This window comes from Spea bombifrons, chromosome 8, assembly GCF_027358695.1.
Source record: "Spea bombifrons isolate aSpeBom1 chromosome 8, aSpeBom1.2.pri, whole genome shotgun sequence".
In the NCBI taxonomy this organism is placed as follows: domain Eukaryota; kingdom Metazoa; phylum Chordata; class Amphibia; order Anura; family Pelobatidae; genus Spea; species Spea bombifrons.
In genome coordinates this window covers 2686365-2714338 of record NC_071094.1, presented here as the reverse complement: position 1 = coordinate 2714338, position 27974 = coordinate 2686365, and the positions used below count along the sequence as shown (strand labels likewise).

The 27974-nt window shown below is 41.7% G+C and overlaps 3 protein-coding genes across 3 annotated transcripts; all 3 read left to right on the top strand.

Moving 5' to 3' along the window:
* Positions 1 to 146: 146 nt before the first annotated feature.
* SNAPC4 (small nuclear RNA activating complex polypeptide 4) lies at positions 147 to 9681 on the top strand. The gene is made up of 23 exons (XM_053473200.1): positions 147 to 340; positions 451 to 488; positions 588 to 719; positions 1223 to 1348; positions 1425 to 1503; positions 1601 to 1682; positions 2053 to 2157; positions 2407 to 2479; positions 2651 to 2815; positions 2947 to 3094; positions 3456 to 3562; positions 3834 to 3928; positions 4153 to 4247; positions 4331 to 4419; positions 4601 to 4993; positions 5306 to 5398; positions 5557 to 5782; positions 5983 to 6053; positions 6306 to 6515; positions 6711 to 6807; positions 7135 to 8852; positions 9080 to 9212; positions 9564 to 9681. Exons 1-22 carry the CDS (start codon positions 208 to 210, stop codon positions 9194 to 9196), a joined length of 4392 nt encoding a protein of 1463 aa, XP_053329175.1. The 5' UTR covers positions 147 to 207; the 3' UTR covers positions 9197 to 9212; positions 9564 to 9681.
* Positions 9682 to 13610: 3929 nt separating this feature from the next.
* Positions 13611 to 22842, top strand: CARD9 (caspase recruitment domain family member 9). The gene is made up of 13 exons (XM_053473370.1): positions 13611 to 13708; positions 16661 to 16863; positions 17184 to 17321; positions 17590 to 17915; positions 18150 to 18329; positions 18629 to 18784; positions 18957 to 19082; positions 19368 to 19553; positions 19763 to 19804; positions 20628 to 20676; positions 20958 to 21016; positions 21310 to 21353; positions 22404 to 22842. The coding sequence occupies exons 2-13, from the start codon at positions 16683 to 16685 to the stop codon at positions 22477 to 22479; spliced, it is 1563 nt and encodes a 520-aa protein (XP_053329345.1). The 5' UTR covers positions 13611 to 13708; positions 16661 to 16682; the 3' UTR covers positions 22480 to 22842.
* A 2658-nt stretch (positions 22843 to 25500) lies between these two features.
* DNLZ (DNL-type zinc finger) lies at positions 25501 to 27495 on the top strand. Its single transcript, XM_053473491.1, has 3 exons — positions 25501 to 25836; positions 26591 to 26730; positions 27029 to 27495. The coding sequence occupies exons 1-3, from the start codon at positions 25504 to 25506 to the stop codon at positions 27195 to 27197; spliced, it is 642 nt and encodes a 213-aa protein (XP_053329466.1). The 5' UTR covers positions 25501 to 25503; the 3' UTR covers positions 27198 to 27495.
* The last annotated feature ends 479 nt before the right edge of the window (positions 27496 to 27974 follow it).

Sequence of the window (27974 nt, the reverse complement as noted above, 5' to 3'; positions counted from 1 at the left end):
TGAATCTAAGACGAGACCAACGACTGATTAAGGTTTGAGTCTTTACAGGAGGAGAAACCGGCAGAGTAGATGGGGGTCAGATGGGGCTGATCCGCCGACCAATTCTAAATGTTTATATTATTAAATATATTTTTATATAATCATATCTCTAATTTAGGATCCAAATTCTACGTTTCTAATTATTTTTCCGCCCCACTCACAGACACCATGACTGCCCTGGATATTACTGCCGAGAGGGAAAAGATTCAGAGAGAGATCGACGCTCTCGAGAGGAGTTTGGGCCCCGATGTTGCTTCGATAGACGTCGTCGTGTCGGACTCGAGCGTCGATCCCGAAGATGGTAAGTATGCGGAATAAGGTATTTTCTAATAATATATAAATATAGCAGCAGATTCTGCTTCGGGAGCAAAATATAATTTATTTTATTATTTATTTTTTTTTTTTTAGAAGATTCTGACATAGAAGACTTAGACGGAGATAGTCAAAAGGTAAACTGTATGTCATTTATGAAATCGATGTGTAAAATTATCTGGAATGGGATACGTTCCTTCTAATACCCTTTATCTGGATTCCGATTCTGGTTTCAGGGTGATGTCATTTGGGAAGACGGTACCAGCAAGACGGAATTGTGTTTGCAGATGAACCTGGTTTACCAAGCGGTGATTGAGGAGAAGATTCAGGAGCTGGAGCTGCTTCTCGCTAATAACAAGGAGCAGCAGGTGAGAGAGAAGACCTAATTCTTTGTGTCCTTTCCTATCGCAAGATCTGTTAGCGAGGGACTCTGCAGGATATAAAGGTCGGAACTGGAATCAGGGAGCAAACCTTCAAATCCCAGAATCCTTCAAACACACACGCTAACACCATATACATAGACATGCTGTATAAAACAGTGCGGCGTTAGCCTGTGTGAGGGTATGGTGCCGCGTGTGTTACTGTATGTGATTAGCGTGAGTGTGTATATCTGCATGTACTGTTAGAGTTTTTGTGTATTGGTGTATGGGATTAGCGTGTGTGTGTATTGGTGTATGGGGTTAGCGTGTGTGTGTATTGGTGTATGGGGTTAGCGTGTGTGAGTATTTGCGTTTCTTTCATATCAAGATTTTTAAAATATTTAATAAAATTAGTTACATTAAATCCATTTTTTTTTTACAATAGTAGTAAAGAAGCAGGTTCAGCAAGGCTTGGTCTTGGATTAACAAATCAGACTTTCCTTCTGTTTTAGGAAGAGTTACTCTGGGAGATCGCCGGCCGAAAAAACTCAAGAAGTGGGGAGTCTAAGCAGCAACCATCAAATGTCACCCTCGGGCATTTCTTGAGGCCGTATTTTAGGGATAAAGTTACTGGAGTGGTGAGGGATTGTATTATTTTTATTAAATTCTTCTGCGTTCCCTTTTTGCTTTAACTGTTGATACCTTTATATTCAGGGTCCGCCTGCCAATCAAGACATGATTGAAAAATCCGCGCAGGGAATAAAGTCCTTTGAAGAGCTTACCAATAGAGAATGTGAGTGGTCCCCGCGCTTGCAAAAAAGCTCCATTCCCGTGAAATATTTCCACTTCATCGTTTTACTTAACCTTTTCTACGTCTTCTTCTTTTCCAGGGAAGAGCCGGGATAAAAAGGAGCTTAAAATAGCCGTGATAAGCGACCGCTTGCAAAAGATGCTCCAGCCCAAACTGTTTAAGTGAGTCTTGCTCCTTTGTCTTATGTAGAGTTGGTGCTGGGGTATTGCGTTTAGCTGCCATGTTTGATGTGGGCAGCATGATGTTGTTAGGTCGGTATTCTAAACTTTATTCTGGCTTAGGTTGAGCTTCGTTAACCCGTCACGCATGGCACTTGTAGTCATCATGAGAAAATAAGGACCCCGTTGGTTTTAATCTTGGGGTGAAGGCTACATCTTGTCATGGTCGTGTAGGCTTCAGAGGTCCTGGTTGAGTTTAGCGTTGAAGGAACTCATGAGATAATAAATATGCCGTTGTGTGGATTAAATGACGTTAGATGAAATCATTTGCAACGACATCGTTCATGGATCAGGACCTTTGCCCCCCTCGCAGGCTGGAATATCTGCAGACAAAGCGAGACAACAGCAAGAGCGAAATCGACAAGAAGATCTTGACCAAACAGATCCAGGAAACAGAACGGGAAATAGATGACATCAAGTAAGGACTTCGAGCTGTCAAATAATCAACGTGGTTGAGTAATCTATTCCTTTTTGTGTTAAATATCCAATTCCTTTTCTAAGATTCTATTATTTGGTTTTTTTTTTGCTGTTAAACGTTTCGATTTTCCAAAAAGTAAGTAAAAAAAATAAATTGGTTTTATTTTCTGGCCTATTCACGTTGCTGGTTAGTCTGCAAAGCGTGTTCTCCAAAACGTTGACCCCCGGATCTTCTCCCATCTCTCCGCAGCCAGCTCCCAGAAGATGTCTTAATTGGGAAGAGGACAGATGAACACGACTGGGACAAGATCTGCAACATCAACGTGAGTGTAGAAAACGCATATTCTGGTTTTTCATAGAAAAAAACATGGGAGGAACAAAGCCAAATCGCTGATTTGGGGGTGGGGGGGACCTATAAGTTGGGAAGGTTCCTTTTTACAGGTCACCAGTTTTTTTTAAGATTATTCTTCCAAGATCGACTTTGTTTTCCGCAGTTTGAAGGTGCCCACAGCGCGGAGAAGTTGAGAAGGATCTGGCAGAACTTAGAACACCCCCATATTTCCAAGGGGTCTTGGGAAGACGAGGAAGTGTCCAAACTGCTTGAAATCGCGGCCAAGCATAATTACGTCAACTGGCAAGCGATTGCCGAGGAACTGGGGGTGAGTTTGCGTTGTGAACTGTGAAGCCTAAAGGGTTGTAGGGAACCTTCGCGCACGTCGCGGCATTTACTTTGCTGTTTATTTAATATACTTTTGTTGGGGGGGGTTCTGTTTTTGTGCTTTCTTTGCAGACAAACAGAACCGCGTTCCAGTGTCTTCAGGTATACCAGCTCAACAACAAGGATTTCAAACGCAAAGAGTTCACCAAGGAAGAAGACGAGATGTTGACGCATCTCGTGCAGCAGATGCGCGTCGGGAACCATATTCCTTACCGGAAAAGTATGAGTTTCATACAGTTACAATTACTATTTTTTTAAATGACCCTCGTGGTTTAGCATGATTGGGCATTCTGAGGTTTCTGAAATCCACGAGCAGATGCCGACAGTTGACGGTGTGTTGGCCGATTGAGGGCAGAAAGGTGGAGATAGGGCTTTGTTGGTGAGGTTTGATGATAATTTGCCATGAGCTTCTGTAGGGTGAGTCCTGCTCAATGTAGACTCGGTTCAACTTTAACTCAGCCTGACTGGTGTCGACCGTGACTGCCCTCCAAGTTGAGCTGCTGACGTACTTCGCGCCGGCCATCGGCGTCTCCCGACGTGTGGCCAAAAAAAGTAAAATTTTCACTTATTTTGCTTTTTAGTCTCCTACTTTATGGAAGGCAGAGACGGCGTGCAGCTCCTGTGTCGGTGGTCGAAGAGCATAGATCCTAACTTGAAAAAGGGATCTTGGACCAAAAGTGAAGATGAGGTAATACAAATAAACAAAAACAAAAAAAGTATTGGTTCCGAAAATGTACGTTTTCCCCACATGGTCTTGGAGTAGATTAACTCCGTGGTGTCCACACAACTTCCCTACTGTACTCCCTCCCTAATTCTCTACCCGTGGGCGCTCTCATCTCATAAAGCTTGAAGGTTGGGAGGATCATCATAACGATGGGTTCGTTGGCCCATCGATGGAAGTAGTTTGGGTCGCATTGTTGTTTTGTGTTACATTTGTGATGTCTTCTCGGTCTGGGTAGCTGTTGCTGAAGGCCGTAGCTAAGTACGGGGCAAAGGACTGGTACAAGATTCGAGAAGAGGTTCCCGGCAGAAGCGACGTGCAGTGCCGAGAGAGGTCAGTGTAATGAGAAACTTCTTTCTTTGGGCTCTCGGAGAGTCTTACTCACCAAAAAGAAAGCAAATGTTGGTAAATATTACCCTACAACCCACTGTGTGACCCAACAAAAGGCTCTCCGGCCATTGCTGAACTTATGATCTATAATGGTGGGCGTCCATTAGGGGATGTATATAGAAATCACTATATATATTAATTTCTAATAATCTTCATTTTTCTCCCAGATATGTGAAAGGCCTCCACAGGGATCTGAAGAAAGGAAAGTGGAGCGTGGAAGAGAAGGAGAAGCTTATGGAGCTCATAGAAAAGCACGGAGTGGGTGAGTCTGAAACTTTCCGCACTCTCTGAGCTGTTTAGGTGACTTGGGCCTCTTATTCTCCTCTCTTTTTTTTTTTTACGTAGGTAACTGGGCAAAAGTAGCCTCGGAATTAACCCACCGGTCGGGCTCTCAGTGTCTGAGCAAATGGAAAGGCATCATGGGTTTATTAAAGGTAGGACGTTCTGCCCCCTTAATACTGCGGACAAGCCCTGATTCTGATCTTTTATAACTGGGATGCACAATAGATGTATAGGATTAAAAAGCTGGTTTTAAGGTATCGGAGGGTGCGCAGAGCTGAATAAGGTGAATCGGTAGGACTCAATATTAAAATATAGGCTGTCTTGCTTTCTCAGAGATCGAAGTGGTCCAAGAAACGTATAAAGAAAGAGAAAGTCAGCGAGTCGGAGGGCACCACCAGCACTAGCAGCAGCAGCAGCGAGGAGAGCGATCTGGAGCTCACCGACAGCTCCGAGGAGGACAAGAAGAAGAAGAAGTCCCCCAAGCGTCCAGAACCCGTTTTGCAGAAAGTGCCCAGGCTGGATTTGTGGGTACCAAGGAAACTGCCCCTAACTACAGAGGCGCCGCAGAACTCCACATCTCCTCTCATCAGGGTCAGACCTTTGAGAACTAAGAGAGCCGCAAAGATCCAAAAGGGTCCTTTCCAGTTCACCACCGTACTGAAAGGCATTGCCTATCCTCACTCCACGGATACAGTCATTGAGGACCCCAAAGAGCTCATAAACGAGGTGAGCCCGGGAACGCGAACGAGACGGCTTCTTACGTCTGTTAACGCGACCCAAGCAATAGATACATATGTGACGTCACGTTGTAGCTTCTGTTTATAACCTGAGAATCTGGAAGTTTCAGAATTGTCGAGTTCTTTAAATGCCGGCCGAGCTCGGCCAATCCATATCCACGCGGAAAATAAAGAAACCTAAAATCCCATAGTGTATGTACCGATATATTTGGCATAACGGTTACTTATCCAGCCGAGGATGATTATTACTCACTTCGTTAAGTCGTTTCGGTCTCTTTAAAGTAGCCGTTTGTCTCGTCAGGCCGCCCAGAACAGACGTCAGATTCTGTGTATCAGCGAGGACGACGTCAGGAGAATTCTGAAAGTAAACACCCAGCTCCGCCACGACAAGCAGGTACGTCCGGGGTAGGCAATATACGTGATTAAAAAATAAATATTTAAGAAAAGAATGGCTTTTTTAATTTTGGAATTTTTAAATTTAGCTTCAGGAAGTTAGATGTGTTACGGGGAATCGATTCCTCCGCTTATTTCTCTAATTTTCTTTCCTACTAGGTCAGCAGACTTGGGATAAAACCAAGTTCCTCCGACGTTCCTGGCGCGGATCAGCCTGAAGGCCAAGTCCCGGGGAAGCCGGAGTCGGTGCTTCGTAAAAAAGTTGAACTTTGCAGAGATACGTTGGAAAGACGGCTGCTCTTAGCCGTCACCCCGTGGGTGGGCAATGTCTTTCTTCCCCTCTCGGCATGCGCTGGAAGACCGCTCAAGAAGAAGATGATTCAAGGTAAACACGTGACAAAATGTAGAGTTGTGCATCATGCCAAAAAAAATTCTTAATGTAAATAAATTAAGAAGCAGATTTATTTAAATTTTGACATTGGTGTTTTTAAAAAAAAATTATATTTAATTGCCGTTTAAATTAAGTTTCTCCGCATTGTTTTAGACCGGATGGAATCTTGTGTAACGTGATGTGTTCTCTTCCAGCTGATGTATTGAAGGAACGGATCAGCTCCATACCGCTGTCCAGTACTCCTGTGTTTACTTTCTTTATCCAGGTGAGCATAGAAACCTGTATAACCCTCTACCACTTCTGCTGGGAGGCTGTTCCACTTACAGCCCTCTCAATAAAATCCTTCTTCTGTTCTACCTAAGCCTCTGACCCTCTGGTTTTACGTTATGACCCCCTGGTGTGGTAGTATGGCGTTTAACATATCTCCTCTACCTAAAGCCCGCGCGTGGGACTGTCTCCGTGATGTCGGTTGTCTTTTTGAACACACTCATACAATGTCTTTCTCTTTGTCTCAAAGTTCTTTCGTATAGATGCCGACGGCTGTCTCAAAATAATCAAGGACAGAAAACCTAAACCGGCTGCCATTTTCACCAAAAAGAACCCAACCCCTACAATCCCGAAGGTGGCGGCTCAATGCGTAAGCGTGCCGGCGTACACTTCTTATTTGTTTGGTCCTTTTAGTATTATTTATGAAGGAGTTCAGCGTACCTTATTCACCAATTTGAAAAGATTTCCCAAATATTAGAAAAATACTAAATAATTTGCGTAAAGGGGAAGCGGGTTGCATGATGGGATATTTAAAATGCAGTTTCATTGGTTTTTGCTTTTGGGTTGTATCTGCTCCCTCTCGCCTCCGGACAGTAGATGCCGTTTTCTGTTATTAACTTTAATGTTTGTTTTCTTGTGTTTTTGATCTTTCCAGGTGCCCACAAAGCCCATCGAGAAGCCCATAGTGAAGCCCATCGAGAAGCCCATCGTGTCCACAAAGTCCATAGAGAAGCCCATAGAGACCACCTCCGGTACGTTCATCCACTATTTTGTTACACGTGTGTTTGTGTGTGTATGCAGCACAACATAGAGTTGTTTTGTATACTATTAAGCTGAGAGGGTGGTGGATAAGTGGTATAGCATCCCAGTAGAAGTGGTAGAGGGTAATACAGTGAGGGTATTAAACATGCATGGGATAGACATACGGCTCCTGAATCTAAGACGAGACCGACAACTGATTAAGGTTTGAGTCTTTACAGCAGGAGAAACAGGCAGACTAGACTGGGGCCGAACGGGGGCCAATCTGCCGGCAATACAATTGTCTTTATAAAAGTCACTTATTTTACTACTTTCTTTAGTTGCAGTTAGACCGTCGATCGATTCACAGCAAAACTGCCCTTTGCCCAGTAGCCCACCTTGCCATCGTTCAAGGAAGAAAGAACCCCCCAAAAAACGCGAGGGACCAGCTCCGAAGCTAAAAACCGTGTATGAACTACTCAGGGAAAAAAGGGTCCGCGAAAAGAGGCAGAAGGAAGCCGCGAACAGGACTGCTCTCCAATCTGTAATAATTCAGCCTGCCATCAATGCAGCAAGCCAGCGGCAAACCGTGGTATTACCCCTGACTCCGTCCCAGTCCGAGAGGACGGTGTGGCCAGTAATGCCGTTGGTTTCGTTGCCCGCGTGTCAGATTATTCAAGCTAATTCTTCCAGCTCTTCGCCCGGCCCCGGGGCAGATGCTGGAAAGAGTAACCTGGGGAACCCATCGACGGAAGAAAAAGGAAAAAGTACGAATAGTCCAAGCGCTAGTAACAGTCCTGCCCCGGCACAAGGAGGATCATCTTCTACAGCAAAACCGCCACAGCAATCAATAACATTAATGCCAACGCTGGTGGGTGGTACAGGGGCAAATAGCTCTGTATTGCCTGTGACCTGGTTTGTTACCCCTCAGGGCTTGGTCCCAATACCTCTGCAGGCGTTAAGATTTTCTACTCCAGCCTCAACTCAACCTTCAAATGAAGCTCCTTCCCCAGCCCCAAGTTCCACGAGTGGAGCAGAAGACCTTACTGAGACCAGGCCACCTCCTGACTCTAATGCCACGGAGAGCAATAATGTAACTACCCCCCATGTTGTTAAAACGGAACCTTCTAGTGGATCAGGAAGCGAAGTGGCATCTGGTCCTGGCCACGGTGCCTCACCAGGTTCAGATAAGGTCACCTCCGATCATGCTCCTTCAGTACCTGCGCCATTATCCCCAAAGATCACCACAGTTGCATCTCCGAACGCTGCAGACATACCTTCTGTCCCGCTGGTTCGTCCTCCGTTGTCAACACCTTCCCCCAGCCCCGCGTCTAATAATCCATGCAGTCATCCACCTGTACCAAAAGGCCAGGCTTCTCTGGGTCTAAAAAGATACCCTGTCGTTAAAATAGCAAAAATTCTTCCTTTAAACCATTCTGAAAACGCTGCACCCAATTCCAAAAGTCCACCAAAGATTGTTCTGTCCCCAGGCTCTAAAAGCAACAGCCAACCAACCCCGTGTAGCCCTGATAGAAATCATCTGAATCTGAGCCTCGTGTCCTTGGAAGAAGAGTCCAAAGTGAAGGAATGGCTTCCGGGTTGCAAAGATTTAGAAACCCCGACGCCAAACAGTAACACGGCCTACCTACCCCCTTCGGTCTGCACTCTTAAGATGTTATCTAGGCTTTTGTTACAGAAGAACGTTTTGGAAGACAATGCCTTCAAACTGGTGCCTCCTCTGGAAGGTGGTATCCTGAGGTCTCCAGGAACAAAGACAGAGGTTGTCAAAGACATTGTCAACCAAAAGTTAAAGGACAACCCGGCGTATCTCTTGCTCAAGCAACGCTTCCTTTCAGCCTTCGCCTTATCAGCTCTGCTAGCAGTTCTTCCACCGGGCCAAAGCAGGACAACCATGGGCTACTCAAAGATGAAATATGACAGCAGCGACGAGGACGCGGACCACTCTACAGAGTCCGAAAGCAACCAGGAAGCAGAAGAAGAGGGAGATGATGTTCAGAAATCATGCCCAGACACGAATGAGGATGATGTTGAAGATCAGGTAAGAAGTTGGAGACTAACCCGGTACTGAATGATGACGCGCTTTATTGGGTTTGGCCAAAGCCAGTGGTCCCGCAACAGCTGGTGGACCACAGCTTGCCCGCCTGGAGGAAAGAGCGTAATTCTGGCCGCCTAAAAATCCTGGTGCCAACCAAATAGTAGATAGCGCGCCAATAAACTTAATAGCAAAATCACGATATTTTACAAACGATGTCTTTTTTTTCTCAGGAGGCATCGGACGATGAAGAAAGCGGCCATGAGACCTCCACCAACACCGTCGACGGCATGGAGTGCCTCTCGAGAAGAACCACTCGGAAGAGGACATATCCTCTGAAGGAGACGTGAGGGAAACAAAGTATCGGTGCGTAAAGTTCCAGAACGTTCGCTTTCACAAACATCAAACATTGATTGTTTTTTTAACTGATTTGCATTTAATGTAATTAAAAATCCGGCGTTAATGGCTTTGGATGGAGTTAAAAAGTCCCCCCCCATGGCAGCCTGTGGCAGAGCCTGCATTAATTTAGTGTCCTGAAGCTCTCTCCTTTCTTCTCCCCCCAATGCTTACAAAGGCTGTCTGAACTAATCAGCAACTTAACTATAAGGGGGAGATAGTGGGGAGGAATAACCATGCAGATCTGGAGAAATGTACAGATATTTGGTATACTTTAATATGTTAAATTTGTTAAAATCCGTATTTTTATTGCCGTTCCAGGGGTCTTCCTCGGGATTCCTCCCGGAAGGGGCAGAAGTGATTTAAAAGAACAATCCTTGCGATAAATGTTTCCTGCGCCGGCCGTAGAGAAAATGATTTGGCCTTTTTATGGAGAAGACTCCGTAACCCCGTATGATGCCGCGGGAGACACGCTGTGTGTGTAAACATTCCCGATCGGATATGTACAGATATCTATGTGTTCGTAACCGGAGGGTATCCAGTAGCTGGGTGGGAGTTGTGGGAGTTGTTGATGAGCCCCGGTTTATAAATGAATCACATCGCCCACATTCAGATACAAAATGCAATTACGTGGGTCGCTTCCTATAGATGGACGGCTATCCAAGGTGCAGAGGAGGCAGACGCACTTACACCCATCGTAGAACTACAACTCCCACAATGCTCAGCTTCCCGCCTCACAACATTTAACAAATTAAGTTTATCGACGTGTTCGAAATCTTTGTTTTCAGGTCATTTTGGGATAAAAAAAAAAGATACATTTTGTACCAAAGCTGGAATTGTCAATAAAAAGTTAATTTCTTTTTCATATATATGTATTGTCTGTAATTTTGTATCATTTCTGTGTTCTTTTTGACTTTATAACAGAATTCTGTATTTAAGTACCGCTGATGATGTTACAATGTAACCCGGCGACGGCATTGTCTGTTTTCATACCTGAAACTCGGATGGTTTATTCATTAAAAGATTTGATCTATTTTTTTTTTTTTGTTATGACGCAACCTGTGTTTTTGTTACCTATTTCAGAATTTTTTTTCTTTTTAATTTAGATTTTTTTTTTTTTAAATACAGGAAATGATTTGGACCTAAAATAATAACCCCCGATGAGGTCTGTAGATAAAATAGTTTATTATTTACTATTTATAGTAATTATTATGTATTATATAATTGTATTTAAATGTTAAAATAAGTGTTTTAGAACCCCTTTTCTCAGGATCCGTGTGATTATTCCTCCCCCTTAAGTTCTGATTTCTCTTTTGGTCCGTATGATTGTCCTCACCAGGATCTTAAAATCCTGTTCTCATGATCTGCATTGTTATTCCTCCCCGTTATCCTTTCTTTTTTGGTCCAAATATATTCAACCTTCACTAGGATATCCAAATTAAGGTTTTCAACAAAGTCCCTGTACTTCCTGTCCGAGGTTTCGTTTTGGTGCGGGGGAAGGAATTCCACATTCTCGCATGAAACGTGGTTTAGGAAATGCGGCTTCTTGTAGGCAAACACACGTAGCTTCCTCCTCACTTACAAAGCAAATCATCGTCTAGACAGTGAAAGAATTGTCTACGTCGGGGCTTATGTGAAAAGGGAGTCAGTCCTGTATTCAGTCTGAACGTCACCTGGAAGCAGGAAGCCCTAGAAGAGAAGCTCCTTACTCTTATACCCTTCAGTCTTTGTACTACGCGGGTAAGGAATATATATATTATTATTATCTTTTATTTATATAGCGCCAACAGTTTACGCAGCGCTTAATACAATCCATAAATTCAAGGGATATGACAAGACAAGAATTGACAGACTGAGACGAACCGATACATTTGGTGGAGAGAGCCCGGCTCGCAAGCTTACAATCTAGAATATATATATATATAATGTCTCGTAAATTGTAGGTTTATCATGTATTTTGTTGTTTCACGCGAGTACTCCCCTACCCGCGATCCTCCGCTCTTCGTAAGGTTAGTTCTCACGACCTGGAAGCCTCTTGAAGATCGGAACCTGGCACCAATTGCATCACAGGTGATGTAACATGCCATGTGATCCCATATTTATACCGCAGATGGCATTAAACATAAACACGGTTACGTAAGACAATTGTTGCTGTGATAATAGCGCACGCTGTCTCTTTAAAGGAGCACTGACTTCATTTGAAGCCATTCGACGAGACCACCTCCACACTCGGGCTATCGTTGCGTTGAGTGGGTTGTATTGGAGTCGCGTATTGTGAGTAGTCCATCGGTGTGCGCGGCTCGTTTGTTGGTTGAGTCCATCACCCCTACTCGGTTTGCTGGTGCTCCAGCTCGACTTGCCTCCTTCGAAAGGTCTGAGAGCTGATTTTGCAAGCGCTTTTTCAGCTCAACTGACAGTAGGATTTCCATGAATACAGAAGTCACTTTGGAAGCAGAGTCCTCTTGAGCTAATTTGGCTTTAATTAAGATCGAACCCGCAGTCCGCCTTCGTTTTTGCGAAGAAGCGAGTCGCTCAATGGCCGCCGGCCAACTCGGTGGAGACCACCGGAACAAGTCCATTGCCAACTCGGCGCCATAACAATGAACGGCTAAGGAGGAGGACAATGTGTTTGTATGGAAGAAGAACCACCTCTTCTAAATCAACACAAGACTCTCTGTTGATCCTAGATCTTAATCTCTATCTCCATGAACGTGAACCCAAAGTGTACCCATGCCTACAGCCAGCGAGGATAAACCTCGACAGTAAAAGAAAACGTCTTTCAACAATCACCTGACTTGAAGAACAAGTTAGAAGACGAATAACCTCCTTTTACCGTAACGGGCCTGACACTGATGCGTTGTGATAAGCCGTGATAAGAGTCAGCAGATTCCTTTTCAGCGGCGCGTAGAAAAAGTGTGACGGGGTCACAGAGACCTGAGAAATCCTACAGAAACGTTCACGTACTCTCTTTTCTGGCTCTTGTTACTTTCATCCCGAAAGGTGCAGAATTGGAACCTTCAACGTAAATCAATTCGAAAAATAAATTATGGATTTTTTTTTGAAAGTTTGATAAAATGGGGGAAAAAACCCCGACGCGTGAAGACGTATTTATTACCAATGAAACCAGTGAAAAAGTACCAACAAGCAAAACTAGTTACACGTGAAAAAACCCAAAGGGGATAATTATACCGCGTCACCGTAACGTAGGACGCGCGCTAAATCCGGAGCTCGTTTAATATCCGCCGATCGTTTATTGCAGTGAAGCTATAAAAAAAACCTCAACCACCGAACACTTTGCGACCTTTAGCCACGAATTCTACGCACGGCGGAAACATTCACTTAGCGCATGCGCAGAAAGGCTAGGACCGTATAACAGGGAGAATTCTCACCTCTCAAAACATTATTTATTATTTATTAGTATTTTATTCTTATTATTCAACATTATTATTTTCACGCTAATTGCTCTTTATTCTAACGTAATTCACTTAAAATGCGATGGAGACACCAAGAAGTGTTCTTCTAAAGCCCTTGTTAATACACACATACACACTCATATATATACATACATATGTATATATACACACACACACACACACACACACACACACACATATATATATATAAATATATAAAAAAGAAAAAAAAAAAAATATATATATATATATATATATATATATAGTTCTCTAATTCTTGTAAGTTTTCCCAATTATAAAATGTACTATATATATAGTTATATATATAACTATATATATATATATATATATATACACACACACACACATTATATATATATATACACACACACACACATTATATATATATATATATATATACACACACACATTATATATATATATACACACACACACACACACGTATATGCAGGTGACTCAATTAAGTGTATCCTTAAATAATGAAAAATAGGCATGGTTTCCATGGCGGCCGGTATTAGAGCCATTTGTGTAACACATTTGCAATGGGCTACTAAAGGGTTAATATCTCAAGAGACTAGGTATGGATAATATATATATATATATATATATATATAGCATGTTATATAATAATAATATAATATGTAAACAAAAAGCTTCTTGGAGATTCCGTCCAAAAACAATTGAACTTTACCCTACAATAAAATTGTCGGTTTTTACGACATGGGATTAAAGAGCCGGTTCTTCGGCTTTTTTATAATAATGTGCGGTTATTCCTAGCGGTGTACCCGCCGGACCCCGTCCCTGTCTGTCTCGGAGGCTATCGGCCACCGAAGGGCTGCCGTTTCAGGAAACGGAGCGCTTCGCCAAGATTCCAGCCGCCGCCGCTCTATGAACGGCTCGTTCCGCAGACAAGGAAGTCATTTACATGCAGACACTCGCCCCACTCGGCAAGCCAACACTCGCTCCTGCCACTCCTTTTAAATCACTCACACACGCCGAGCCGGAGTTCGGAGGCCCGCCGCTCGTCCAAAGGTACGTTTCTCTTATTATTTTTATTAACCGTGGAATCAGAAGTAAGATCCGAATAATCTACAAATAATAATTTATTCCCAGTAGATTTTTTGGTCAAATGATTAAATCTCCTGTGAGCTGTCTCATTCTGTCTCAAATCCCTTTCCAGGTCTGTCTAATTTTTTACAGTGTGGTATTAGCCATAGTGGGGCAACCTTGTGCCCTCCTAGGGCAAGTGGGCAGAATAATTCCCCGTGATTGGTAGTTTTATTTATAAACGTAAACTGCTTATTTTCTGAAAAAATGTAACATTCTATGTTATGAAAATAAAACATCTGGATCAGTAAACCTTAGCTCCGGGGAACGAAACGCGTCGTCAAAAATATGGAATTTTATTTTCTATTTTTATTATTATTTTAATGGGTTTAATTAGTAAAGTAATAATTAAAAATATATTATTATTATATTATATTATTATTTTATTATATTTTTTTTTAGTAAAATAAATAAATAAACGAGAGTTATTTCTTCAAAATATTTTTAGATTGTTGAAAATGTAGCTTAAGGATGAAATATTTCACGTGTGTATTTAACCTTTTGACTGCCAAGCAGGTGAGCAAGTCATTACGTAACATGACTGTTGTAAAAGTTTGAGAAGTGATATTAAGTTGAAAGTTCTTCTGACAAAAGGAGGCTTTTTTGTTTACTTTATTGAGAGGGTGGTAGAGGGGTGGAACAGCCTCCCAGCAGAGGTGGTAGAGGCTAATACAGTGAGGGTATTAAACATGCATGGGATAGACATACGGCTCCTGAATCTAAGACGAGACCAACGACTGATTAAGGTTTGAGTCTTTACAGCAGGAGAAACGGGCGACTAGACGGGGGCCGAATGGGGCCGATCTGCCGGCACGTTGTAGGTTTATATTAGTTTAAAAACTCAGATCGGAATAAAGACATCAAATCAATTCCAAGAATGAACCTTTTTAGTAAAGAGGTGGGGGTACAACAGACTCCCGATGGAAGCGGTACAGGCAAACACAGCAGGGGTTCCGGAAAGCTCCCTTGAAGAATTTCAAAAAGTGATTAAAATACGACGGGCAAGAGTGGTAAATAATTTTTTTCTGCCACTGTCTGGGTATTAATAATTATCTCTAATCTCTTTCTTTCTGGACGACCGCTGCCTAAGTCCACTTGGTTGAGCGCCAAGTAACCGGGCGGTCGCTCACCACAGAAATTACCCACGAAATCACACACTGACTCATTTCATCTCATTTACTTTGTCGCTCGTCGGGTACTTCCTGGAACAAAATAATAATAATAGAAATAATAATAATGATAATATAATTAACTTTCTAAACTTATTTCATTTCAAAGTTTTCAGCCATTTTCAGATTTTATTTTCTACTTTATATATATAAACCTTTTTTCTTCAGGGGTGTTTTATTATAGAATGGGGTCAGAACTGTTAGCATGGAATATCCTCCCAGCAGAGGTGGCCAAGGTGCTTTCTATCAGGCCTTTAATGTTTCCTACGGGTCGGAACGTTAAATGATATATTGCCGTTTCCATTCTTTTAGACCCGCAGCCACAGCTTGTTAAAGTTAACTCCTGTTTAAACCAATTTCATTTTGTTAAAGGTTCTTTAAAAATCTTAATATTTCGGCATTATTTTTGTCAAATTCCTATAATTTTAGCTGCCATGGAGCTCATTATCCAAAAGTACATATTTCTCCCCACCCCCGCCGCTCGGACCCCAAAACAATTGCGTCTAAGCCATTATTCCAAGTTGTGCAACCAATTCTAAGTTCCGACGACGATGGCCCAACGGAAAAAAAAAAACAGCTCAGCAGACGGAAACCTTAAATATCCACCATCGCTGTTACGGTTCCTCTTTTGGTTTTATAATATTCTTCTCTATTTTTAGGAATACAATCCATAATATAATATATATATATCTTATTTAAATTATATTTTCTTTTTCACTCTTTTCACATTTTTTTTTCACTCTCCCTATTGTAACAGCGCCGAGGAATCCGCTGGAGCTCTATTAATAAATGCGACGTAATGTAATATGCAATCGCAGAGAGCGTCATTTAACCCTTGCAACAGACGAGCTACAAAATACGTATTATTATTTTTTTTTTTTTTTTTATGATTTTCTGGAAACTTTGAAAAGACTCAAATAACCTGTTTGGGATGAAATCCTCCATGGTTTCGGTTTTCTTTTCTAAGGTAAAATAAGCAGCGTTGAGTTCAAATGCTAATCCTGTACGCCGTGCCGGGTTGATTATGGGTTATCCCGGATTGTACGCCGCACCCTTCAATTTGGAAGCATTGGGAAACGATGTGGTTTACCGTACATTAAATAAAGTTCCAGCTGTAAGGAGTTATTTGCCACCCTTAAGGTGTGACAGGAACACCCAAATTCCTCAGCTGCCAGCCACCCACTACCCATGAGACAAGCGAACCCTGATGAAGGTCACAGATCTTTCACGGTAGATCCGCCAAGGAAATTTAGAAATTAAATGCATGTTATTGCCCCCCCCATCGTTAAAATATTTATATTAAACATTAAAGGGACATTCTAGCCGTTGTATACACTCCATAATAAAGCATTGAGGTCCCTTTATATTTACATGGTGACCCCCTTTCTACAGAATCCCCCATACGCATTTGCCCCTCCCCCCCACCAGCAAATTGGTATACCAGAGACGCGTCACCCCCTAGGGGTAGGAGTTCGTTCAGCCAACCAAAACTGTCAGAAGAAACTCCAAATTCTACAACATTTCAACCCAAATCTACGACAGCTCAAAAGACTTTGACGCTGATATCTCAAATGGCGAGGCCATCGCGACTCATGCGTTAACTAATATGTTACCGTTTTTGTTTTTGTTCTATGGGTACAACAAAAATCAATAATCCTATAGGTTGAAAGCTTCACAAAAAGATATAATCAGATATTTTTTATTTCAGGTTAGATCCGTTTTAGTCCATCATGTCGGAGGATGAAGATGAAGGATGCTGGAGCAAGCTAGAGCATTATCGAGTCAAGCTCATTTCCATCATAGATCCCAACAGGATCACGCCGTATCTCCGCCAGTGCCGGGTCTTGAACAGCGACGATGAGGAACAGGTTTTCAACGACCCCAACCTTGTCATCCGAAAGAGGAAAGTGGGTGAGTCTCATGGAGCAGGTCTGGCTGCTGGTGATACTTCTGGATACCCTTTGGCCCGAGGCAACACGAAACAACCAAAATTATGATTTGTTGGAATCGTTATTCCAATAAATATTCAGGGAACTGGTAGAACTCCTCTGCCGCACAACATCTAGTAGACTATTGGACCACCATCTCCACGACGGACGCTATCGAAACCTTATGCTGTCAGTAATTAGCAGTCCGTAACCTTGAATCTTTATGATGGGTCATTGAAAATAGAATGTTGAAGAACCTTCCACTCACACATTCTAACACTTTGCTTAACTTCCCCATTGCAGGTGTACTTCTAGACATTCTTCAGAAGACCGGCTGTAAAGGATACAACGCGTTCTTAGAAAGTCTAGAATTATACTATCCTAACCTGTACAAGAAGATAACCGGAAACGAGCCAAGTCGCGTCTTCTCCATGATTATCGGTAACGTCCGGACATCTTTCCCGTACACGTTGTTTTTCGGCGATTTTAATTCATATTTAAGTGAAAAATAAATAATGTAACTCCCTTGTAACAAAGTGATACTTTTCCATTAACATTCCATGACTGCCCCATGTATTACTGGCCAATGGCCTTTTATGAGGAATTATCCAACATGGAAATATTTACTTTTTTATATATATATATATATATATATATATATATATATATATATATATATATATATATATATATATATATTCATATGTAGACACGGCCGGAGAGTCCAGCCTGACGCAGCTTCTCATGAACGAGATGTTGAAGCTTCAGCAGGTCATCCAGGAGGAGAGACAGAATTACAAGAAGCTGAACATGTTGCTCTGTGAGAAGGAGGACACCATCCGGCAGATGCAGTTGAAAGACAGCGAGCTGAAGAAGCACCAAGAACGAGTCCAGAAGATGAAGGAGGAGAGAGACAACTTCAGCAAAGAGCTGAAAAAATGCAAAGATGAGAACTACGACCTGGCCATGAGGTTCGCGAGTCAAAGCGAAGAGAAGAATTCCGCGCTGATGAAGAATCGAGACCTACAACTTGAGGTAACTTAGTGCTTTTCCTCTGTCAACGTGTGTCCATCATTTTAATAACACATAGAGCGAAAATAGACATACAATACATGAAGAACATCATCAATATCATAGCTTCTTTAAGCTTTGTCCCAATGGCCGCTTCAAAAAGGACTCCATACTTGACCCAGGTGCTACCAAGTTAATTTCCACTCCAAGTCCTTGAGTATCAAAGTAATCTGGGACAAAAAAACTCCTTTTCCACAGATAGAGAAGTTGAAACACAATCTCATGAGAGCAGAGGATGACTGTCAGCTGGAGAGGAGACAGACCAGCAAGTTAAAGAACGCAATTGAGAAACGGCCAAGCCCAGACCATATTGACGAGCTGGAGAGGGAGAACAGGCTCCTCAAAGCCAAAATTCTAGAGCTGGAGAACCCCACGCAAGTACGTATTCTTCACTTTGGTTTACATGGTAAACACTTTACTTTTGTTACTTTAGAAACAATGTTACTACCATTCCTGATTCAAGACTAAACGCCCCAAAACTGTAGACTAAAAAACGGTAGACTAAGATCTCAAAACAACATGGCCACCCGTATTCCACTTAAATAAAAGTTCTCGTTTCTTCAGTAAGGACACTCCCCAAAACGTAAGCCCTCCACTGCTTACGCTGGACAACTATTTCCAAATGTGATATTAAAAAAAGTTTCTGATTGGGGAACGTTTGCATTTTGCTGTGATAGAAAGTATCCAAGGAAGTAACGGGAGAGAAGACAAAAATGTACATCCATACCCTAGAAAATGAGCGTAGACAGGCCTTGGAGCAGTATCAGGATATGGTGAACAAAATGTACACCCTCAGAATGACCCTTCGACAGGCCGAAGACCTACGTGACAGGGTGAGTGTATGGTGCTCCCTTTTCCGCTGTAGCTTTTACTGTTCCACTCCGGGCTCTGGACTCTTTCTGGACTATCCTGCTGGCGGTAACTCTGCTTTGAGCTTCTAGGTCTGCCTTAGGTTTGCCCTGTAGAGACAGACCTCTTTACTAATCGTAATGTTCAATCTTCTAGTACTTGGAAGAGAAGGAAGTATTGGAGCTGCAGTGTACCACCTTGAAAAACGACTCCAAGATGTACAAAGAACGCATTGAGGCCATTTTACAACAGATGGAAGAAGTGTGCATCGAACGAGACCAGGTGAGGGACACGGAATGAGCTGGTTGCCATTTTTTATGGACCAATGGAGTTGTTGGGTATAAATGAATGCTATCCTCACCAAGTTCTCTAAGTTGACCATGAAAATTCCACCAATGGTTCTAAATGACCAGCCATGGCCCACACCGAGGCCTCACATTTCTACATGATGTAGGTAGTAAATTTGGAAGGTCAAAGGTTATCTTCCTCCGGGCAACAAGGTTCCTGAGCATCCATTAGTAGATATGAGCATAGAGTAACATGCAGGTTTGTCGTTCTATGCTGCAGGCCATAGCTACGAGGGAAGACTTCCACAAGCATTATTCCAAAAGCCTAATGGATAAGGACGTGTACCGAAGACAGATCCGAGAACTCGGGGAGAAATGTGACGACCTCCAGATACAACTTATTAGAAGTGATGGGAAACTATTGGCCGTGGAGACCAAGCTGAAAAGAATGGAGTCATTGGTGCAGGTAGGGGACACGGAATGCAGTAAGGTTCCAAATTCTAACAGAACCGTAAGTTCGGATCTGCCAGTCCCCGGGTGGGAATGCCAACTCCAATGGAATCTCATATAGAGATGGGTGGTTTTCATGGTGTAGGGGGCCTAGGATTCCTAAAGTGTCCCTGCCCATATTTGTCCAACAAATAACCGATCTTTATCTTCTTTTTTTCTTTTCAGTCTTCTGATATGGATGATATTTCTTCACGTAGTTCACAGGAGGTAGGTATACCACCAAACCCCACGGAAGCCATGAGTTTGCTACAATGTATTATATGGAGAGTTTCTGTTCTTTTAAGCAAAATGAGTATTTCTAAATGGAAACGTCATTTTGGTTTAAAAAACAAAATGCAGTTAAAATGACAGCAAGGAATTAAGACAATGAAGCCAGAGAACGCTATTATTTAATGATTTGTATAGCGCTGTCATATTCCGCAGCGCTGTACAATGGGCATGTGGGTAAAACTTACGTCTCCAGAATAAACTGGTGGAGCGAATTCACATGATGCCTGTGTGGCCCAAGCATGTTTTGATTTAATGTATAGAATCCGCGTGCAATAATAGTGACGCAACTGGAAAATTAAAGGGACCGTTCCCTGTCCCAAAGATCGTCACAATGATACATGCATATTAGTAAGTACTTTATTATGTATTCTTTAAAAAAAACTTGACATATAGACACTGAAGCCACTTGTCCCATTTTTTGGCCATCATTTCACCGGAAAGGAAAGAGATCCCTTTAAAAATCTATGGGAAGGGTGAGTGTCCACACGTGATTATTGCTGAGCAGGCAAAGAGCTTGGGGCTAATGAATTCTTCCAAGGAGGGTGAAATAAAAGGTGACCCTCAGTTATAACATGGCTGGACTGTCCCTTTAAACTTATGTTTGGAATATTGGCAGCCTCCGGCAAGCTCGTGGTTTTACTCTTAAAGCTCCTGTCCCTTTAAAAGCCATAAAACCCTATTTTTTTTAACATCGCGTTGGAGATTAAGTTGCAAAAATAACTAAAAATCTTGGGTTTTTTCCCCCTTTTCCTGCTAAAAGATTACCATACAGGTCTGTCCTGATGAAAACCAAACACAAGACGAAAACAGTAAGTATCGCTTTTCAACCAAATACCTGACGGGACCAACGACTGAGGGGCTGGATGAGGGGGACCTGCCGGCAGATTCTACAGTTTATCTGTTTTATGGGGCTGAGAATGATTGGGAAAAGAGAAAGGCGGAAAAGTTTTAATTCCATCAGTTTTTTTTCTTATTATCGTTTGGGGAGAATAATAAAATTACAGCTGTAGGCAAACTACGCAAAGTGTTCAAAAAGTTACTTAACATTATATAGTTACTATGGTTACTATCTGTCTTTTTTGTTACGCAGAGTTGGAAATCAAACCTGTGGAGAACTGTAAAAGCTGTCTGGATATATCAGAGCAAAAGGTAAAACTACAAAGATGATTTCATAATCCCATACCTGGGAACTTTCTAAATGAGCTGCCCCTGAGAAATATTAACCCTTTAAAAGCCCAAAGGCCTCTAATACCCTGTCTTCTGGAAACCTTGACTTATTATTTAAAGATACACTTAATTGAGTCACCTGTATTCAAGCAGGAATATCAACCATAACATAGAGGGCGCAAAAGCACCAATTAAGAATCATATATCTGAAACTTCTTTGCTTCCTTTTTAGCATTGATACATGTATTTATACATTTTCTCTCTTTCATCTACAGATCAACAGACGTCGGGTCAAAAGAAGCTTAGAGAACAATCGGAGGTAATGCGTAAGAAAATCTTCCAGATTCCGATCTTTGTTTCGTTAGCCGCGCGTTCATGGATTTTATGGTCGTCACTCACTACGTAATTTAAAGGGAGAGACGAGCTGTACAACATATAAGCCTTGTATTAAAGGGTTAAACAGGTTTAAAATAAATAACAATGAAAATTGTTTTTTTCCGGGTTGCAGTTACTTGAAAGGGAAAGTGTCCATTTTTATACAACAGCCCCCATAATAAGGCGTTGGGAACTTATCTGTGGTCCATTTAGTGAGCTGTAGCTATATATTATATATATTTTTTAATTAACTTAATGATTTGACATTCATTTCAATTAATTCATTTTAATTAATTTAAAATGTTATTAAAAAAATGTATTTTAATAACAGATTTCGGAATTCGGTTAGAAAACATAAAAAAGAGACTTTAGTATCAGGCAAAATAAGCGGTTATTTCTTGTTGGTGGTCTTTCTAGACAGTGGTCTCTTAAAAGACGTTTTAAGTGGGATTAATGAGATTTAAGAGGCAGATGCGTTAATGTATTATACACCTAAATATATAAACCGGAAAAAATAAAATATTTAAAGGGACGCTCCGGCCATCATATACACGTCAATGCTGAGAGGTCCCTTTAAATTTAAATGATGCCCCCCCATCCCAATGAATGGGGGGATTCTGCAGATTCACAGACTTTTGCGTTTACTCCTTTACCTGCCCCAAAGCTATTTTCACAAAGTCCTTTAATTCTTCTTTGACCTGCTTTTGAAATTATTTTTTTAAGGTAAAACTGAGCTGTTGAAAGAATTAAACCATGTTGGAAGAGCAGGGTTTAAAGCTGCAGGAATGTTTATTTTAATGTTCTAAAAACATTCCATCTCACGTGTGAACATTCTTGAACACGTTAACCCCTCTCCTTATTTATAGACGATGCCCTAGGGTAAAACATTAACCACCTGGGGAAAGTCGTCATGCGAATGACTTATCTATAAATTGTATAAATACCGGTAAATATCAATTTAATAAAAAATTATTTTTGATCCCCCCCCCCCCAGGAAGAAAGCCTTTAGCGGTAAAACCTTAAAATCGGAAGAACATAACGACTCAACAGAAAGCGATACGAGTCCATGAGAAGGAAAAGGACGGGTCTTCAACAAGCATGGACTTTGTAACATGGAGCCACGGGAGATTTACGAGCCCCTGAACGTATCATTTTTTTTACTTTGAAAATAAGCTATTGTAGGTTCTTTTAAGTCTCTAGAGATGTGAGAAAAAGCTGATGTTCGTTGGATACGGCAGACAAGAAGGCGCCATAGGGATGAATGAGAATACGGGACAATGCCTGGAGGTGCAGGACACTTCTTCAGATCTGCTCATCTCAAATACAAGGGGGCCATTTTTTTTTATTAGTATACAGGGTTTGGAGTCCTCATGTCTCACATTGTCTACAGCTAGAACGGCCACCTCTAACAGTAAACAGGATTGGTGACATCATCTTCACCATTCTCGTCCTCTTTTAAAATAATGTATCACTCAAAAGCTCTTTGAAGACCAGATGGTCAACGACGACCTGCCTCGGAACTCCTTACTCTTTAAATCACATGGCGAATGGTTGGAGGTATTGGGGTAAAACGGGTAGAATTTTGGAGTGAATTGCAAGATTCCTAGGGACTAATAGGGTGATCTGCCCCTAGTCTAGCATTCATAGAGGATGATGTAGCTTTCAACGTCTCAGAGGAGACTTCTTTATATTAAAATGACCTTCTCACCATAGTATTAGCAATGGGAGTATTGATGTTTTGTTCTATTGAACATTATTTTTTTTTATCTGAAGCTACAACGCTGTCCCTATACAGAAGAGACTAAAAGGTAACATTTTAAACCAGTCTTAATTACCCCGCACTCTGACCAATGGAAGTCAACGGAGGGACGGACTTCATTAGCATTGCCATAAAGCATCAGCTCAGTGTGGTGTTGGAGTCGGGAAAGTCACCCCAAATATCACATGACTGGCAGCAATGGTGGCTCCAGGTCTGCAGATAAAGGGAGTTTATTGGGGGTTTCTATATGGAATTAACCCTTAATAAAACACATGAGAAAATGTTTCTAGTCATTATGAATACGGTAGCTTAATCAAAAAAACAAAAGGTTCAAACAAAAGCTAGCTTACCAGGTATAGATGGATAAATCTCTCAGATACATTTATATCCTTACGTCCCTGGGCTGCTTCGAGTATCGGATGAAGGTCCTTTCTGGTCGGGTTCATGATCACTCACAGTATTCACATGAAGGGCTGAGTAAAGATGGGCTTAATAAAAAAAAAAAATCTTATGGTGTCTTCTTCCTTCTAAAAAGATGTAGTAATTTTATTGCATATTCACAAAGACTCTGCTCGGGTTGAGTCCAGGCTAATGAGGGAATCAAGGTTTTTCAGCTCAAAAGTTAACACAGAAGGAGAAAACATTGTATTGGGAAGATTCTCCCTTCTTCAGGTGAAGCTCTCCTTGGAGAACCCTGGAATGGTAGCCTGCAGTAGACTTGTCCAAATAGTCAGTATTTTTGTTTTAATATTATTTGGTTTGGTTTCTGGTCCATTTGTTTACGGCCATGAAATTTAGTTTCCTGCCCTTTCGGTTCTGATGAAATTCTAAAGGACTTCTGCTAAACTTTGGGGGGAGTCTGTCTCTGCGCGTTGGAGAAGCGTTTCTGTGCGAATCCAACCTCGTTATTCTAGCCTCGCAGAAAAGGAGCCTCGGTGGCCACCATGGGGACAGCCTCTCTCCCGTTCCTCCAGAGAAGGTATGGAGACATCGAGACAGAGGGAGACAGCATGAGAAGGAGTGAAAAAGCAAGGAAAAGAACGAAAATTCGGAGCTCTCTGCTTCGTTGGGGTCCCTCCTCATTTTCGGACATTCGTACAAACTAACAAAATTGTCAAATTTGGTTAAAATTAAAAGTCGTACGAATCCAAGCGCACGTTTCTAGTCTGCAGACTGGAGGTTGAGTTCACTCATTTGAACAGATGCTGAAACAGCTCCTGACATGTTTAGGGTTTATCGACTCGAGGGCAGATCTCAGCAGACCAAAGCTCAGCGCAGGATCATTTTTGGACCCATTTTGCTCTGATTTTTTGATGGAAACGTAGCTTGCGGTCAACGGAACGTGAATTTGCTTACATTCTTTGTAACCGACGTGATTCACCTGCTTGTTAAATGAATTTGCTCCAAAAATGGGAACAATGACGCCGGCCTTCGGTGACAAAGTAAATCAGAGAAGCGAAACTCTCAGAACACGGAGCGTGATGGGGACGCGGGGCACGCCATGTGGTTTCGCTGGTCTCGGGGCCTTCAGCGGAAAATAAATTAAACTAAATGGAGGTTCTTATTTCTAGAGCCAAAGCCAGGACCTGCTGGAAGATCGGCCCCATTCGGCCCCCGTCTAGTCTGCCTGTTTTTTACTGCTGTAATGACCTCAATCAGTCTTTGGTCCTCTCAGCTTTAGTTTTACTCCCTCCGCTTGTTGTTTGTAATATTAACCCTTCTTAGGACTGAAGTTCCGTAGAAACGTAGAACTTTCCAGAATCCGGAGTTGCTTTCTACCCTTGCCACATCAGACCGTGAGATCGTCCAAGGGGGGCTCTTGCCAACTTTTTGAGATGCAAGACTCGTTTTGTTCTCTTTCCTCCACTGTAAAGCGCTACGGAACATGATGGCGCTATATAAATAATGATATTTGAGCCCTGGTATAACTCCTCAAGTTCCTCTCACGTAATCATGCGCAGACACAACTAGCCTGGGCGGACAATGACTTAATTACCTGGCTTGAGGTGATGGGAGTCATGCTACACTCCATATTGGGTACTAGAGGGTCGTTTTTTTCTATAAAATCTGCTTTTAGCTGGTGCTAATGTCTACTAAACAGGTGTTGACAGGAAAGCATTGCTCAGATGGCTGGGAATAATAGTAGTCAGAGTCCATGACACCTGGTGAGACAGACGCCGCGCAATCTTTGTTTTACCTCACTCCTAAACAAAACTTTATTCACAGCTTGCAATATATTTTCTCACCCACATAAAATATGGCAGCTACCCGGCTCCCGGCACTTCCGCCCTTGTTGTGACGCGTTTCCGCTCCTGCGCAGTGCGGCTCTGAAGCCATGCTGGGTGCTGGTCGCGGGCAGGTTGCGTTGCTGGCTAAAGCATGGAGCTTTGGGGTTTTAAGTGCCCGGGTACCCTCCTGGGGGAGGGGCAGAGTGGGGTATCTTCATGTAATTGGGGCATTTCGAGCTGTTCGGGGCAGCTGCGGGTTCATTGAACATAATGCCTTGTGGACCCCCAAATCAGCCTTATTACCCTTATCATGTAGGTGTGCCCCTATTACCCACTTGGTACCACTGCACAGGACCTACTGCACCCCTAATGGCCCCAAGGAAGGGGCTACCCTGGGGAACATCCAGTCCACTCATTACCATCTTATATATACCTGTAAGGTAAGTACCCCCCCCCGTGCCCCCTGCTGCTGGCTAGGTGTTTCCAAGGCAACCAGGGAGTGGGGATATTTCTGTAAAAGGGATGCACCTGCGGTGCTACAAATTAGGAGCCTGCGCAACCAATGGGATGCAAGTATTTTGCACATGCCACCTCTCATTGGCTAAACACTCTTGTGAGTCTGGGCAACCCCTTCAGAAACGGCTGAATGCTCTACAAAAGGCTGCGAGCTGGTATGCGGTATCCATAAAATCATCGATAATAATCTATATAATCTATAATAATCAGAGATATCGGTAGGTAAAGGACGGAGGCCGATAAAATATTCCTTTATCCCGCTCTGTCATTGGTTTACTAACATGTATTCTTAATCTTTATGGGAAAGTTTTCAAATCTACATGAAAATATGGCCACGGTATAAAAAATAATCCGTTTTTTTTGTGCACTTTCGTTATTGCACTTGTCCAGATGGAAATGCCAACAGGAAGTGAATGGTGTGCAGGATAAGTGCTTCCCCCAGCCTGTTGAATAATAAAAAGTTAGGCATCCAGTTTTTGAGAATTTTCTTGAGGATTCCAAAATATAGTTCTACTTTTAGTTTCCACGTGTACCAGATTTTCAGCTTTTTCCTCGGTCTCGGAAATTTAGTCAACTGCGTCTTCGGACCAAGCTTTTGAGGTTTGATATTCTTACCGTTCCTTCAAATACCGAATTAATAATATTAATAAGGATTTTCACAATATATTTATTTTTCAGGTTTGTTCGACACGATCCAAGAAAACGATATCTAAAGTTGCCTATCACAATGGAGTAGTCATCGTAAAGTGCCCCGGGTGTAAAAACCATCATATCATAGCGGATAACCTCGGGTGGTTCTCCGATCTGGAAGGAAAAAAGTAAGTAAAAAAAAAAAAAAATGCCAGCTCTTTGATTTATGGTTAAATTCTGGATGTGCTTTGTGGTGGGACAGTAGCGTGACCCACTAAACACGTATTTAAATATTTAGTGTAATTTATTCAAATGAATGCAACAGATTTCAGGGTTTTTTTTTTATTCTGTTTAATATAATAATTATTATTACTTTTATTATTATATTATTTTTCATTATTTTTATTTTATTATTTTTTTAATTAAATATATTTATTTAATATAATCATGAATATATTAATTGACTGTACCCATTAATAATATTAGGAATATTGAGGAAATCCTGGCTGCCAAAGGGGAGAAGGTTCATCGTGTCCTGGGAGAAGAGGCTGTAGAATTTCTTTTAAAGAACAATGTAGAAGGCGCCGAGAACGATCCTGAAGACCCACTCAAGAAGGAGACCTCTACGAGCCCACCCGAAAAACCGGTTACATGATGCCACGAAATGCCGGTCACACAGCTTAGTGGGTCATCTTTGGTATCGAAGGTGGATGAATGAAGACACCTGGGCCGTTCTCAGGCCAGGTTATCTTCAAAGCGGTTCATCAGATCCGGAGTCCTGGAACTCGGCTACAATTATTGAGATTAAGACATTTTTGTCGCTGTTCTGTATATTATAAAACATTTTTAGTATCTTATATTTTTGTTGTAGAAAAAAATATTTAAAAATATATAAATAATTTTGGAGTTTAAATAATCCTGATTCCTCCCTTTTTGTGAATTATTGTGTAGAAAATCTCTACAATTCCGGTTAATTTCAAAATGATTTGGATCTATATATATATATATATAAAAAAATGAAATATAATTGGGCGCGACTTTATACTGTCTTTTTATATTTATGTGCGACTTATTTTTTGAGTTTAGATATTGTACGCAGGCTGCCAAGAACATTTTTTTGTAAAAATCACATAATTGTTCTTGTTAGAAAAACGTTTGAAAAAGGTGCTAATATCTTTTGTCATCCGTCCAAACGTGTAGGCGGGCCAAGCTGTTACTTCGTGCAATATTTGATCTAATGGGCATTAAATAAAATAAATAAAAATCTGTAGTAAGAATATTCAACAGCTTTATTATTTTTTTTTAATTATTTTTTTTTTACAAACTTGGAATATTTAAAAATAAATACGTTCAAGACAATATTGTAAAACAAGTTAGTTTTTGTTGGGGGTTTTTTTGTACAAAAAGATATGATTAAGAATATACGAAACAT

What these genes read in the sequence shown, in the direction of transcription:
- DNLZ (XM_053473491.1), top strand. Translation starts at nt 25,504, where the DNA reads ATGCTGGGTGCTGGTCGCGGGCAGGTTGCGTTGCTGGCTAAAGCATGG. An exon ending in ATCTTATATATACCTGTAAG is followed by an intron (nt 25,837 to 26,590) that starts GTAAGTACCCCC and finishes TTTATTTTTCAG; the next exon opens with GTTTGTTCGACACGATCCAA. An exon ending in TCCGATCTGGAAGGAAAAAA is followed by an intron (nt 26,731 to 27,028) that starts GTAAGTAAAAAA and finishes TAATAATATTAG; the next exon opens with GAATATTGAGGAAATCCTGG.
- SNAPC4 (XM_053473200.1), top strand. Translation starts at nt 208, where the DNA reads ATGACTGCCCTGGATATTACTGCCGAGAGGGAAAAGATTCAGAGAGAG. An exon ending in TAGACGGAGATAGTCAAAAG is followed by an intron (nt 489 to 587) that starts GTAAACTGTATG and finishes TTCTGGTTTCAG; the next exon opens with GGTGATGTCATTTGGGAAGA. An exon ending in GCCCATAGAGACCACCTCCG is followed by an intron (nt 6,808 to 7,134) that starts GTACGTTCATCC and finishes TACTTTCTTTAG; the next exon opens with TTGCAGTTAGACCGTCGATC.
- CARD9 (XM_053473370.1), top strand. Translation starts at nt 16,683, where the DNA reads ATGTCGGAGGATGAAGATGAAGGATGCTGGAGCAAGCTAGAGCATTAT. An exon ending in ATCGAGACCTACAACTTGAG is followed by an intron (nt 17,916 to 18,149) that starts GTAACTTAGTGC and finishes CCTTTTCCACAG; the next exon opens with ATAGAGAAGTTGAAACACAA. An exon ending in TGGATATATCAGAGCAAAAG is followed by an intron (nt 21,017 to 21,309) that starts GTAAAACTACAA and finishes TTTCATCTACAG; the next exon opens with ATCAACAGACGTCGGGTCAA.